The sequence below is a fragment of the Erithacus rubecula genome (assembly GCF_903797595.1).
Source record: "Erithacus rubecula genome assembly, chromosome: 5".
Classification (NCBI taxonomy): Eukaryota; Metazoa; Chordata; class Aves; order Passeriformes; family Muscicapidae; genus Erithacus; species Erithacus rubecula.
Genome location: NC_136687.1, coordinates 41,988,232 through 42,002,737, shown reverse-complemented (window position 1 = coordinate 42,002,737; position 14,506 = coordinate 41,988,232). Strand labels below are relative to the sequence as shown.

The 14,506-nt window shown below is 38.2% G+C and overlaps 1 protein-coding gene across 5 annotated transcripts in view; it reads right to left on the bottom strand.

The window, feature by feature from the left end:
• The window catches only part of GATB (glutamyl-tRNA amidotransferase subunit B), a 42,025-nt gene extending 27,936 nt beyond the window's left edge, over nt 1-14,089 (bottom strand). For all 5 annotated transcript variants that reach the window (XR_013774216.1, XR_013774217.1, XM_079305441.1 and 2 more), the window contains exons 1-2: nt 13,898-14,089; nt 11,809-11,959 (exon numbers count right to left, since the gene is read on the bottom strand). Coding sequence is in view for 3 of the 5 variants with exons in the window: in XM_079305441.1 (XP_079161567.1) it covers nt 11,809-11,959; nt 13,898-14,064 (318 nt within the window). In the remaining 2 variants the exon portion in view is untranslated. The remainder of the gene's footprint in view (nt 1-11,808; nt 11,960-13,897) is intronic.
• Nucleotides 14,090-14,506: the final 417 nt, after the last annotated feature.

The window sequence follows — 14,506 nt, the reverse complement described above, 5'->3', positions numbered from 1 at the left end:
AGGACTATTAAAGGACCACATTATGTAAAAGAACATACATTACTTCATCTACATTGACCAGAACATAAAAGGCTTAAATAATGCTTTCTTCCATGCTTTCTACTGTTTCTGACAGCATTCACTTCTTATATTCTCCAGCCTGATTTCTGAAAACACATTAAGCAACTGTATATTTTTCATCCCACATCTTCAGCCAGACAACAAACTCTTTTTACTCATTTAGCTTTAAAAAAATCAAAATAGTAAGATAGGATATGGACAACTCTTCATGTATCAAAAATTTTAAAATTTCCTGTACAGAAAAGAAGTTAAATAATTAAGACATTTAACAAGGGAACTTTCAGATCTTTAGTGTAGCTATATATGGCTAACTAGAACACATCATCTGTTCAGGCATATTTTACTTATCAAAAATTTAAGAGATACATAAAACAAATTCTAGACAAGAAAAAAGGAAGAAAAAATCTCTTTGAAATACCAACCCACAGCAAAATGCACACAATTCATCCTGACTCTAATCTAAAGAAAATTGGTAACTACAAAATACTATTTTAGGAGCATAACTGCAGTTATATAGTAGATGTTCCTGTTTTCAACAATTGAATGCTTCCAGACAGTACACTTTTTTTTTTTTTACTGTTTAAGGAATTCTGTAACAGTGGTAGTCAAACAGTTCAATGTTTAAAATATCTTCATATTTCTAAATACACAGGCAAATTTCCTCTCACTAAAGCCTTATGACACAATCCTGCTCAGCTTTACAAATTAGTGAGGACCTTGCCAGTCAGTGCTTTAAAAACTGGCCACCAGAAACCCATTAAGCCTCCATAAGGACTGGTAGACTCAAAATACTGCTTCAAAGCAGTGAAACAGCATCTTGCTACAATTCCTGACAGTGCAGGTATTATGACTGAGTGGAATCAACAAACAGGACAAAACCCAACTCTCAAGTCACAATCAGTGAAAACTTCATAGCACTTAATTGCTATTGAATTTTTTTTCAAACAGGATAGTTTGTATCTTATTCACTGTCCTAAGGTTGAGGTGAAAGAAACAATCCCTGCATATATACTACTTAAATCCAAGAGAGTATTTTGCTGTACTGCTGATGAAACATTTTGGTGGCTCCAGGAAAAACTGGCATAAAAATATGAAGTATTGATAATTTTTTACTAAGCATTTAGCTAACTTTCATATGTATGTGTCCCCAGTGTACTGGATCATAGTAGCCAAACCACTGTATATGTACCATTACTCATTCAACTTCCCGTGCTATTCCTTCACTGATGTCAGTGGTGAGAGAAGGCCTTGCAAAGCAGATCTTTCCTGCTATGCACTGAGATGGCTACTGTGCCAATCTGTTTCCTCTGCTCTGTGTGGCTTTAAAAAAAACAACTCAAGCCCAATCAGATGACCCTTTTCTTCAAAAATCAAAACTTATGTAGTACTGCCTCATGTCTGAGGTGACTTTCCATACACACTGCCATCACCAAGGCTGTAAGCACTAAGCAGAACTGTTTAAGAAAGTTACTACCTTATCTTCAAACAGATCAATGGCCCTAAGGGACGCCTCACCTCAGTCAAACCATTAGTTCGTATTTCCAGTTGCTTGCCTTTTACTCTATAGTTTTAACAAATTTTTTATTATGAAACTTTCGGTACAGCTTTTTAGTAATTCAAGAGGTATTATTTTTCCTTGCCACATTTAAGTATACGGAAGGATGACAAATACAGTAAACAGCAGCTTACTCTTTGGAGTAAAGTGAGCCCTTAACTTTGTAAATGTTTGTATGAAAGGATCATGTATACCCACTTATCTAACCAAGTACTTGCGCAAAACTTACTGGTTTAGCCCTCAATATTTATATCTTATTACTTTTATTAGGCCAAACTCAAATCTAGCACTACAAGCATTCTTAAAAAAGTTGCAGCAGTTGAATTTCTACAGTAAATTAATGTTGCTACTATCTCAATACAGTTGTTTGCATGCATGCTTAATTGCTGTATGACAAATTTTCAGTAACTTTTTGCAATGAAAGAGTCAAAACAAATTAAGATTCTGTTATGGTTAAGTACCGTTAATTTCAGTTAAGATTAAGTATTAGACTAAGCAAAGTTAAAATGTAAGTGTCATTCAATTTAAGTACTTGAAGTAATTTATTTTCTGTTATTTTGTATTAAGACCAATTCAGTAATGTTAACTCTAAGTTCTCTTAGGTGTACTTTTATTATATCTAAGGAATGTTAAGTTTCAGTGAAATTAGTTTTAAGTTCTGTTAAAATGTTTAAGTTGTAAAATACAATTCTTTTGATGTTGAGATAAGTAATGTGAAGTTTGCACAGAGATAACTTCTGTTAAAATCTGTTCCTTTAAACTACGAGATACAGTTATTTTATTGTGGAGATAAGACAGAACCAATTAGTTAAGCTATTTACTGCTTTTTTACTTTTTTGCTTTAATGTCATATATGCATACATGTCTAAGAAAAGGTTACCTAAATTTCTTAAAACAATTACTACTGATATATTAATAATCCTGGTTATGTTGTTAATCTCATGATGCGAATTCACTGACTTTTTATAACAGGCATTATCCATATGATATTGTTACTTTACTTATTTGCCATTTGTCTGTGGTATCATTGACTTTAACTAAAGATAAATGACAAGGCTGGCTACATTACAAGCTTTCACATATGCTTGTGTAGCTATCTAAAAGACATATATCATTTTAAGAAACCTTTCTAACTACTATTACTGAGAGGTTTTTAGAATATATTAGGGAGACTCTTCCAGTTAAGGCCTGAACCCTGACCAAATCCTAACCTTACCTGGTTGAGAGATATGCCAACAATCTAGGTGTTTTCTGCATCAAAATTATACACAAGTCATTTGGATTTGCTCAATTTGGACCTATAATAGCTGGAACTCTTTTTGGATTGAACCTGGAAAATCTTACACAGGAATGGTTCTCCAAGCCCTCACTCTAAAATGAAGCTTGCCAGTTACCGCAGACCCTGGGTGATGGTACAGCATTTAGGGAATTGACAACGCACTGTTTTAAATCACCATTCTATGTTTTGTGCATTACAAATCGCGTGTATTATCTAATTTATTTTTGCTTGGTGTGCATTTATTGTTTTGCCACTTTTTTGCTTTTTATGTTGCCTTCATGTTCAATAATGAGAGACACATGTTGCTAAAAAACAAAAGAAGGGGGAATATGGCCCCTCAAGAACATTTAAATAATGCAATATTTATACTGAAACTTTTGAAAGTAAATTAAATTGAATTTAATCCCTGGCAGAGTGATACGGCTTTGAATATTTACATGTGCAGAGGCAATTTCTAAAAGTTTCTATGTAAAGATCTTTACCTGAGTGTACAATGATAAAGCCTAATTGATTTACCAACCTAGGGAGAAAGTATGCATGTGTTTTATCACCATCAGGTCCAAAGTCACCCCCATGCCTGAACAAACATCAATCGCCTCCAAAAGAATGAGGCCCAGAGAAAAGAAAAATTACTTAATTGCCATCCAGCCCTTACAATGACCTCTGAAGATTCCTGATTTCACCCTCTGGGGATGCCTGTGAGAAGAACCTCATCAGCAAGCACCTATTTGACCTCCAACAGATAAGTCTGTTGGACTCAGTGAGAGGGTTAGAAATTTAGCTAAAATAGAGTTATATGTACTAGGCATTATTTATTGTTATAGTTATTTCTTGTATTTTACACTTTGTGAAAAAATTAACAGACAAGTATCTTAAGAACGCATTTTTGGTTGAAAGGAATGGGGGACGTGGTAGCTGAGACAGAGAGTACTGTAGATTTAGTTAGTATATGGAGTTTGATAATTAAGATGCCTTGGCAAGAGCCAACAGAGTTTGAAGATTACAAGAAGACTGGATCAAGATCGGTGATAGGACAGAAGACTTAACTAAAGTAGAAATGCAAAGTTTGTCTGTGTGATGTTTAACTCAACAAATATAATAAAAAATTACTAGCTTTCCTAAAAATGGTATATAAGCATATATAGCTCACAGTAAAATTTGGATTCTGATCATGAATCAGTAGTCCCCGTCTCTCTCTCAGTCGTCAATATGTGGGGAGACTAAAACAATAATTTCTTCTTCATATGCTTGCTAATATATTCATAACGACCCTCTACAAACCTTAAATTTTTTGGAGGAAAATTTGGCTGAACTTAGCAGCAAAATTGCAAAATAAGCATTTCTGTATAAAAAACAATAGTCTTTGTGGAAAAATCTGCATATGTAACTAATAAACATCACTTGCAGAAGTTTACATAATTCTCTCAAAATTAAATACAGTCATATTTAAGGTGGAAAGGTGACTGATAATCAGAGCACAAGGAAATTAATTTTACCCTAGGAACCAATTACAGCCTAATTGAGCCAAGATAGGTTTCAAACAAAATACAAAAACCTGACAGCTACGCAACATTACTCACCAGACAACTAACCATGAAGATAACAAAGATCCAGTCTAAAATTATCATTACTGTCAGACAATGCTTCCCTAAACATCTTTTAATTAAAAACCCCTCAAAGAAACAATTGCTAAAAAGAAGAATGAAGTAGCAAGAAGTTTGTTGGCAGAGTTAAAATGCTAAGAAATTGGTAGCACCATGAAACTTTTTCTTAAGACAGCACTGCTTAAATACACAAATATACAATGTACCACCTTGGATTTCCTCAAATGGAGTCACCTGGAACCTGACTGTCTACATACTGTGAGAAAACAAAATCAAATAAAAAACTTAAGGCTGCCAGAACACCTGTAGTGACTGATAACAGAGGTAATCGAAATTTGAAACAATAAATCCCCTCTCAGGTCCAACTCAAAGAAATTCCCAGCCCCACTGAGGAAAGCTACTGCAAAAAGATAATGTGCGTTTCATCAGCAATTTCCAAATTAATTCAAAAAGGGAGGACACTTATATGTCATGCAGTGGTTGTGCTGTCCAAAATTGTCAAAGATGGCAGAATAACTGCAGTAATAGGACTGTGTGAAAGAAAGGAATCAAGATATTGCCAACTCCTGCTCCCCCACTAAGAAGTGGAAAACTACCTGTGTAAAACTAAAGGTTAAGTGATTAAAAAGAAACTACACAAAAGAAGGTAAGAGAAAATACACAGGCAACATCACTGATGCATTGAAGGATCTATTAAAAGAAGTGTTAACATGATGTTGTATCAACTTAATGCCATTCCAGCTGGCAAGTTTGCATCAGCCACAGGGACCTGCTAAGGATGAACAGTAAACCCAACAAGAACAAAGAGAGGTCAACACTTACTGAGGTGCTAAGGAAACAGCCCAACCTGAATTGTTAGCCTTGACAAAAAGATTAGAACACCCAGAGTGAGGGTCAGAAATACTCACAAATACATGATACCTAGTAAAAAGTGAGAGAAAATATTACAAGAGTCTCCTTCAAAGCTTTAGAGAAGCAACAAATGTCACAAAGTACTTCAACACACAAGTGCAGAGAGGTCTCCAGAAAAAAAATGGTGTAAGCATGATATAATGTTGAGCAGTAATGGACAAAATACACCATTTTTCAGATCTCAGCAAAGGAATGGAATTGAGTGAATCATCCTATGGAACACAAAGAAATAGAATGAGAAACAACCTGCACTATAACCCAGTCCTGAAAGTCACCCGAAGCCAACATCTAATAATCTTTCAAAGGTCTCCTCTGATCAGTACAACAGCTTTGAACTGATTAATAGTTTGAAATGATGTAGGCAGGCTTCAATTCACCATGAACTTGGACATTTAAGGGTCTATGAACCACAAAGGCATGCATCCCCAGAGAGCAATGGTTTAAAAGCCTAATTCACTCCTCTAGCCTTTTTCTAAATTTTTTGGTATTTTCTTTATAGAAGCTTTCTGGACTGCAAGCCCAGCAAGCTCGGACTGTGTGAGCAAAAAACAAGACTCCCAAGCACTGCCCATGTAACAAATGTTGCAAAATATTGCAAACCCGAAAGTTATCAGGAAAGTAAGGACTGCAACAAAAAGGTACCATAAAATATAATTTAAAAAAAAAAAAAAGAGTCCCCTCTTTTCTCCTAAGTACAATTACTACAGTTTTAGTAAATGTAAAAAGTAAAAAAGTAATGAGGAGTTTAAATGAACCTAGACACAGGCAAATGGCTTAAAAACAAAAATTAATTTACTTTTTTAATCAAGCATTGCCACTAATTTATTTTTAGAGGAGAGCTCATGGATACAAAAACCTAGACATCGTATGGTTTCAAAGAAAAGAAGAAAATGAAGGTAATTGAAGGGAGTAAATTCACATGCATGTGAGCAGAAATGTCAAAACAAAACTGAAATCACAAGTTGGTAAAGCAGCTGATGCAATCATCATATTTAACTGGCACAGGATATTTAAAAGAAAAAATCTACTTTCAAGCTGTAAAGTATAAATTCTGGTCTCAAATGCTGTTTCTATTCCACTATGAATAGGTGACAGACAGATCCACCAAAATATCATGCAAACCTCTCAGAGCCTTTGAAAGAAAATGCATCAGATAAGTTCTGTATATTCTGATGAATTGTAGATGTTATTTAAATCTAGTAATCCATCTCCCAAAATATCTGGAAAAACACTGGGTACCTGCCACTGCCAAGAACAAATAGAAACATTACCTACAATCCTAAACTGGGTATTAGCCATGTCACATGCCTGGGCAACCCCCTCAGCAGCCCAGTAATGCAAGGCAACAGCCTGATTCAGGTGCTCTCAGCAACTGCACAGAGTTGCGCTGGTGTCTGCCAGCTTTGGACAAACCTGAACTTGGAACTGAAAGTGCGAGAGGTGTAAAGCCAAAAAGAACAAGAGCTGATAGCTGCTCTAGCATGGCTCTCTTCCATGAAAATGAGTGATCTGATTGCCTCGAGTGTTTCTGAAAAGTCTGCTGTAAAAAAAAAGATAAAACAGATGCTGTTCACACTAAGAGGAGAATGAAATTCAAATGGATGAAAAGATATAAAAAATTCAAAATATTTAAGACTGCAGGGCTAATATTTACTCAAATCTTACAAATTTAAACTTTGATTATGTCAATTCTAGATTATTTCTTTATATACTTGCCTACAAAGGATTTCCTATAATAGGATCAGGGTTTTACTTCATTCATGCAGGAGACAAATGTAAAAGGTGCAACAAAGACTAAGCCTGACAAAAAGGTTTCAGTCTTTAGCTGCTAGATCTACTATCTTGTTTCTGTGGCTGAGGTATAATTAACTTTTAGTAAGCCACCTCCACCATGAAAATAGATAATCTTGAATTATTTTTCCATGAGCCCAGTTTTAGCTTTAAAAACCTTTCTAAAGCCTCTCAATATTTTCAGAGGCTAAATCAGATTGGGAGGGCAAACACCTTTACAGATCCTCTCATTATTTTTGTCAAGTCTGCAGGTCTAATGCACTAATTGCTAGCATGTATAGAACAGGTTTTCTGAAGACATATGGCCAAGATCATTGCAAAGTCCATTCACAAGGTAAAAACTTCAGGCTTTTGCAAATTTCATTACATTAACTGAAATCTATGTAATCACATGTAATCCCAAACTGTCAGTGGACACGGAATTGGCTGGATGGTGGCACTAAAAAGAACTGTGGCCAACACTTCAATGTCCAAGTGGAGACCAGTGGTGTTCTGGGGTCACTACTGGGACTGAAGCTATTTAGTATCTTTGTCAGTGACAGGGACATTGGGATCAGGAGCATTCTCAGCAAGTCTACTGATGACCACACTGTGTGGCGTGGTCAACATGCTGGAGGGACAGATGCAATCCAGAGAGATCTAGGCAGGCTTGAGAAGTGGACATGTGTAAACTTCATGAAGTTCAACAACATCAAGTACAAAGTCCTGCACCTGGATCAGGGCAATCCCAAACACCAACACAGGCTAGGAAGATAATGGATTGACAGCAGCCCCGAGGAGAAGGACTAGGGGGTGTTGATAGAGGAAATGCTCAGAATAAGCCAGCAAAGCATACTTGTAGTGCAGAAAGCAAAGTAATGTGGGCAGCAGGACAAGGGAGAGGATTCTACCCTTCTACTGCACTCCTTTGAGTTCCCACCTGGAGTACTGCATCCTGCTCTGGGACCTCCAACATACAAGGAACATGGACCTACTGGAGAGGGTCTGAGGAGGGCTGTGAAAATGACCAGAGGGCTGGAACACTTCTCCTATGAAGACAAGCTGAGAGAGTTGGGGTTGTTCAGCATTGAAAAAACTATGAAGAGACCTTACAGCACTTTCCAGTACCTAAAGAGTGCCTATAAGAGAGCCAGAGGTACATTTTACAAGGGCTTGCTACAAAGAAACTATTTATTGTGAGGGGGCTGACACATAGGCTACCTAGAGAAGTTGTGGCTGGATACCTTATCCCTGTAAGTGTTCAAGGCCACCTGGATGGAGCTCTGAGCAGACTGCCCTAGTGGAAGAAGTCCCTGACCATGACAGGAGGGCTGGAAACAGGGGAGCTGTAAGGCTCCCGGCATTCACACCATCCCATGATTCTATGATTCTATAATAATTATTTCCATCTCATGCCAAATAGGAGGGCACCTGCACAGCTCCTCTTGCCTGCAGCTGAGTCTGAGATATACTTTATCAGAATACCACAGTAAAATGGCAATGCCACTTTCACAGTTGATGACCCTCTGTGTTGGGTTGATGCAGCCAGAAATTTGTATTCTATCAACATCTGTTGAAGCTGGGTGGGATAGTGATTTCCTTATCTCCGTGGTACATACTATCTGCTAATGGGCCATCTTTAAGACAAGGTGAGGCAACCATCTTTATCTTTTCCACAACCCATCCTCCCTCCAAGAAGATATCATCTGCTGCTGGGCCATTAAGTAGCAACATATGACTGATAAAATTACATAATCCCATTAAGAGATGCTCCAGTCACGGGGGGAGCCAAGCATTTCCTACTTGGATAAAAAACCTGAGATTTTGAACAGCAAGTTATCTGTCTTTCCACCGCATTTCAGAGGAACACCAGACCTTTCCACATCATCTCTGGACCTTCAGAGGAAAACTGCACCTTTCTACAGGACCACTGCTTCAGCTGAACCACATCTGCCACTGCAGAAGGACTGTAGCCACCATCTAATTGGACTGCTACCAACACCCTGACTGACAGGGTGTCAGGTTGTATTCTGACTCTGTTAGGACTGGGATTTTTCTTTGTAATACTGTATTTCTATTTTAATTTTCCTAGTAAAGAACTGTTATTCCTATTCCTGTATCTTTGCCTGAGAGCTCCTTAATTTCAAAATTATAATAGTAATTGGGAGGAAGGGGGTTTACATTCTCCATTTCAAAGAGAAGCTTCTGCCTTTACTGGCAGACACCTGTCCTTCAAAGCAGGACACCCTCACAAGGTCTACTTGCAGCCGAAGCATAAAATAAGGTGCATTAACCTTACATGAAGAAAATATAAAAAGAAAAATAGGAGGAGAGGCAAACACATTTTTCTAGTTTCATCTCTCCTGTGCAGGACACGCTGAAGGCTTACACCAACAATTACTGTGACCGAGAAATGCACAGCAACCTTAAAAGCTCCCTTCAGCACCATGATTTCTGATCCAACTCTGAAGAAGCAAATACTAGGACAGCTCTCTATCACAACCATGTCGTTGTCGCACAGTAAATTTAAATCCCTGTGACGTGAAAACAGTCCCTGCAGTTCTCAAGTTAAAACAGCAGTCATTCTCTTCTAGAGACATCATAACTATTTTGCTGCTATTTCTTTCATTTTTCAGCAAAATGGAATCCAAAGAAAAGGCCAAATATCTGTCTTCTAAGTAGTCTTATTAGGCAATAACCCAACATTTACTAAAAAAGTTTTGTTGGTTTTATTCCACAAATACTCCAAATTTTCAAAAAATACCTTCCAACTTTGAAAATTTACCAAAATCCAATTCTTCAGATACTAGTGCCATGTATAAATTTACACATAGAAAACAAGTCCATCTGATTCCAGAACAAATGCTGGTCTCTCAGCAGCAGCAGGTACAATGGGAAAATAAAGCTATGACTATTGACTGGATTTTGCATCACATTCTAACATGCAGGAACATGTATTTTGTAACAACCACTTTCAACTCTATTTTCACCAGTACTACAGTAAGAAAAAAATCTTTCTTCATTTTGAATAGATAAAAGCAGCTACTAAAACCTAACATAGCATCACTACTTTAAAATTAACCCAACCATTCTGGACATTTTTTTCTCAGGTGCAGTTATTTTCTCTACTAAAGCCCACATGTACCGGGGTCGTCTTACAAAGGTCATACCAAGCCTCATTTTAAAGCCTCACTAATAAAGAAAAAAGGCACACACACATACACAGCACCCTTAATAAACAGTTATGTAAAAATAATTCAACTCCTCATAAATATTCATTTTTGTTCACTCAAGAATAGCTTTTCTACTTGACCACAGATAAACATTAGGCAATTTAAGAGAATTTCTGTGCATTAATGAAAGTTTAAGTAGAAGGCCCAAAACCAGAATCTTAAAGTCTTTTGGATTTTCTGACTAACCTAGCCCTGCCCCCAAATGAAAGGAATTAGAGTCTAACTAGACTCTAGCTAGACTCTTCTAAAGTTATTGCATAAGATTCCCATTATTTCCACAAAATTTCCACAGAATTTCCATATAGTTAGATCTGAAACTCAGCTCTGAATTGCCAATGCAAGCAGAGTGAAGTCCCAATTTTATCAGCATTTAAACTTCACTTTCTTACGTTTTCAATACCTTCGCAAACACAGAAATAAAAATAAAACAATAACATAATTTTTCTTTTAAGGAACATAACATATATCAAGACCATAGGTATCCAGTCTCAAGTTAGTTCTCAATTTCAGATTATCTGAGGCTGCTTTATGGTGATGAAAAGCTTCAACATAATATAAGAATACATTTCTGTAACTGGAATTCAAATCTGCACTTTAATGAATATAGTCAGTGAAATGTTTCTGCTTTAAATAACTAGATTAATTTAAAGTCTCTGTAGAGTTGTTGCATGTGACAATGCTAAGTCTATTAGATATTTATTTTCACTGTGTTGTAAGAGCTTATGCTATTATTTTTTAATTTTTATTTTTATATTAAGCTTGTTAGATACTCAGAGAATTGCATAGCAGTACTGTCACAGCCAGTTATAGCTAGTTATTCTGACCTATTAATTCCCAATGTCTCACACAGATTACTCATTTTTTAAACAATTGCTCTGGAAATATGAATGGTTGACATTTTCCTAAACTGGACACTTTTTACTCAGGATGCAAAGAAACACCTCAGTGAAACATTCCAAACAGGAAATGACAGCTGCATAAACAAACATACAGCAAACTAACATCAAATAGCCACTTAGAAATCTAATATGTTCTCTCACTAGGCTTTGGGCATCTCTCATATTTAAGGAATTTCCTGTGTGATGTACTAACCAAACACACCCACTCTGGCCTCAAAGGAATATCACAATCCATGCACTGTGTTGAAGAGACACTCCTGATTTTTCTCATTTGCAGGGAATATAAAGTAAACTAAATCAATAACTAGGGAATGAGGAAATTGAAAAGAAACAGTCTAGGCATCTCATGTTATGAAACAAACAGAAATTCAAAAAGTAAGGAAAAGCAGTCATATGTAAAACATTAGTCAAATCCTGGGAAGAATAAAGTATTAGAAACATATGTAAAATTGTCTGATATTAATCCTAACAGAAATGAAATTGCAGCTTAACTTACTGGTAAAGTTCCTGGTAAAGAGGCATCAAAGAAAGATACCAAAGAGTTGGGAGGTGCTGCAAACTGGACTTGGGAACCAGAGAAGAGTTTTGAATTGGAACTGATCTGTGCATGAATTTCCAGACCTACAACTGGTATCCATGGAGCAAGGCTGAAAAGGAAAGAGGAGAAGGGAGAAACAATTTAAACACAGATGACATTAAAAACCATGAAAACTCAGAACAGAAGAATTAGGTATGCTTAATTTATTAAAAGAAAAATAAACCATAATTGTAAAAGCATTGTAAACAATGTTGCAAATACATCTATTCTGTAATGGGAAAAGCTGTGCTGTGATACTGGAGAGCAGAGGCTATGGGGACTATATGGCAGTGTTCATTATATGCAGAAAAGAATGTCATTCAAAAAATGGAATTGTTTAAAACTTTTAACTTTTCCTTACATGAGAAATCTCAGAGAAATTAACAAGGCACACTTGCATGCTGGATGAACCCTAATTTGGTGGCCCATGAAAATTCCCAAATCATCATACATAGGAATTACTTCTCAGGTAGTCTGACAAATCTCCAACAGACAGGTGACATAATAAATTATGTATTCTCTATCAGATACATACTTGCATGCTGGGAAAGGTCGCTCTCCAGAGCAGCATTAGTAGAGTATTAGCATAACCATTAGTAATCTGGTAATAGAGAAATAATCATTTCAACTACAGAGCTACTATTCTCTGAATGTATTCATTTATTCAGAATAAAGCTTCTCCATATCATCCAAAAAGTAATTGCAATTCTCATATCCATAACCTTTATATGCTAAGAGAAAAAGCCACCTTTACAGTATGAATTGCTTGACAGTTTCTGTAAGTAATTATCTGGCCTTGTACAAATGAAGTGCACAAATTTTATTTCATTGATGAAATCACATTTTTGTGGCAGAATACTTCAGCAGTATGAGTATCCAGATAGCTATAGGAGATAAGCAAGCTATGGCAATACATCACATAATTATATCAAGTACAGTATTCCTTTCAAAGGTGAACATTTTATATTGCCAAGGTTTTAGTTCTCCATCTGCCCTCCAACAGCTGAGGACATCTGTACAAACACCAAACTAGTGATGCAGATGCCACTTATATTGATGCTTTAGGAAGAAGAATATTATCATGAAAGATTAAAGTTCAGATGTTTAAAGGAGCTAATACGTTTTCCTTCACTGAAATAGTATTATTCTTCAGTATTTTCAACTGATCATACAAATGCCTCAAGGCTTAAGAAACAATGTGGGCTTTCTTTTACATTTTGGAGGCAAATCTTTTTGTTTCCTGTGTTCTTCAGAAATGCCTTTCAGTCATACTATGGCATTAAAAATTACACCAGGCTTTGCTTAATCAATGTGTTGGCTTACACTCAGAGAAAAAGGTACGAGCACCAGTCAGTCCTTCAATCCTACTAACAACACTGATGAGGCATCTGGAGATTCTTGCCGTGTTTGTTCATGGATTATGTTTATGTGTGTCTCTAAAGAATTATCAGCACACTTCTTCCCCTTTCTACAAAACATTCTTGAAGCGATCAGCTATGCAGAAACCAGAGAACAGGAGAACTTGCTCAAGTCGTGACTTTCAGTTGCAGCAGAAATAAAATACTCTGTTTCAGGCACATCGCCCAGATCTCACAATACTCTAGTGGAAGAGAAAGCCTCTTTTGGACTAGAATAACCCTCGAAAACGCTCTCATTAAAGCTGGCGCAGTCCATGCTGTTGATTCCCGGCACACGTGAGCGCTCATGCCTCCCGAGCCGCGGGCTCTTAGGGCAGCCAAGCGTGTCAGAGGGTCACAGCCCCGCTGCCGCGGAAATTACCGTCTGCGCTTCGGGGAGGGGTGCGAGATAAACGAGTGCTGAGCAGACGCTGCCTGCAGGAATACCTGACACAGCTCAGAAGCCAGGATTTACCTGGGCTCTGCTGCAGTCACCGCCGCTCCTGTACCCAAGCCTGGAGCCCCAGACCCGGCTCTGCCCCGAGAGCGCGATGCTCCAGGGCAGAACCAGAACTACCGGCCCCTCTCCCCGCGCCATACCAGCATCGTACCCGCTCTTCCCCGCCGACACCGCCCCGCCTCTCGCGTTACAGACGACAGCCCTATGCCCGCGGGAAAAAGGACGGGAACCGGGCCCTGGCCACCTCGCGAAGCGCTGCCGCGCTTGGCGCCAGACCCCGCCGCAGCCCGCCGCCGCCATAGCCGCCACGGCCGCCATTGCACTACTAGCGGCTGCCAGACGTCCGCAGCAGCCCCCTGGGAAATGTAGTCCGTGATAGCCACGCGGAGCGCGTGTTTTAAGGCCGGACTACAACTCCCGTCAAGCCACTGGCCGTGGCTCCGGCCCCGCCCCCCCGGCGAGATCTGAGTCCGCAGGTGCTCTACGTATCCCGGGACTGCTGGAGTGAGGAATAGGGGTTGCTGCTTGGCTGTTGTTCAAAAAGTTGGTAGGAGGCTCAGGTCCTCAAAGTGGGTTGAATGTGGCTTTCTTCTGGGCTCACGCCGATACAAAATCAGCTGCTGTTTTATCAGAGGCCGTTTGCAAGCCTTGGGCATCAAATGATGCAGTACCACGTGATTGAGGATCTTATAATGGAGCTTAACTTCTCATACGTAGAGCAGCAAAGTTGTCTTGGCAGGGCCTGGGAATGTTCTGTGGT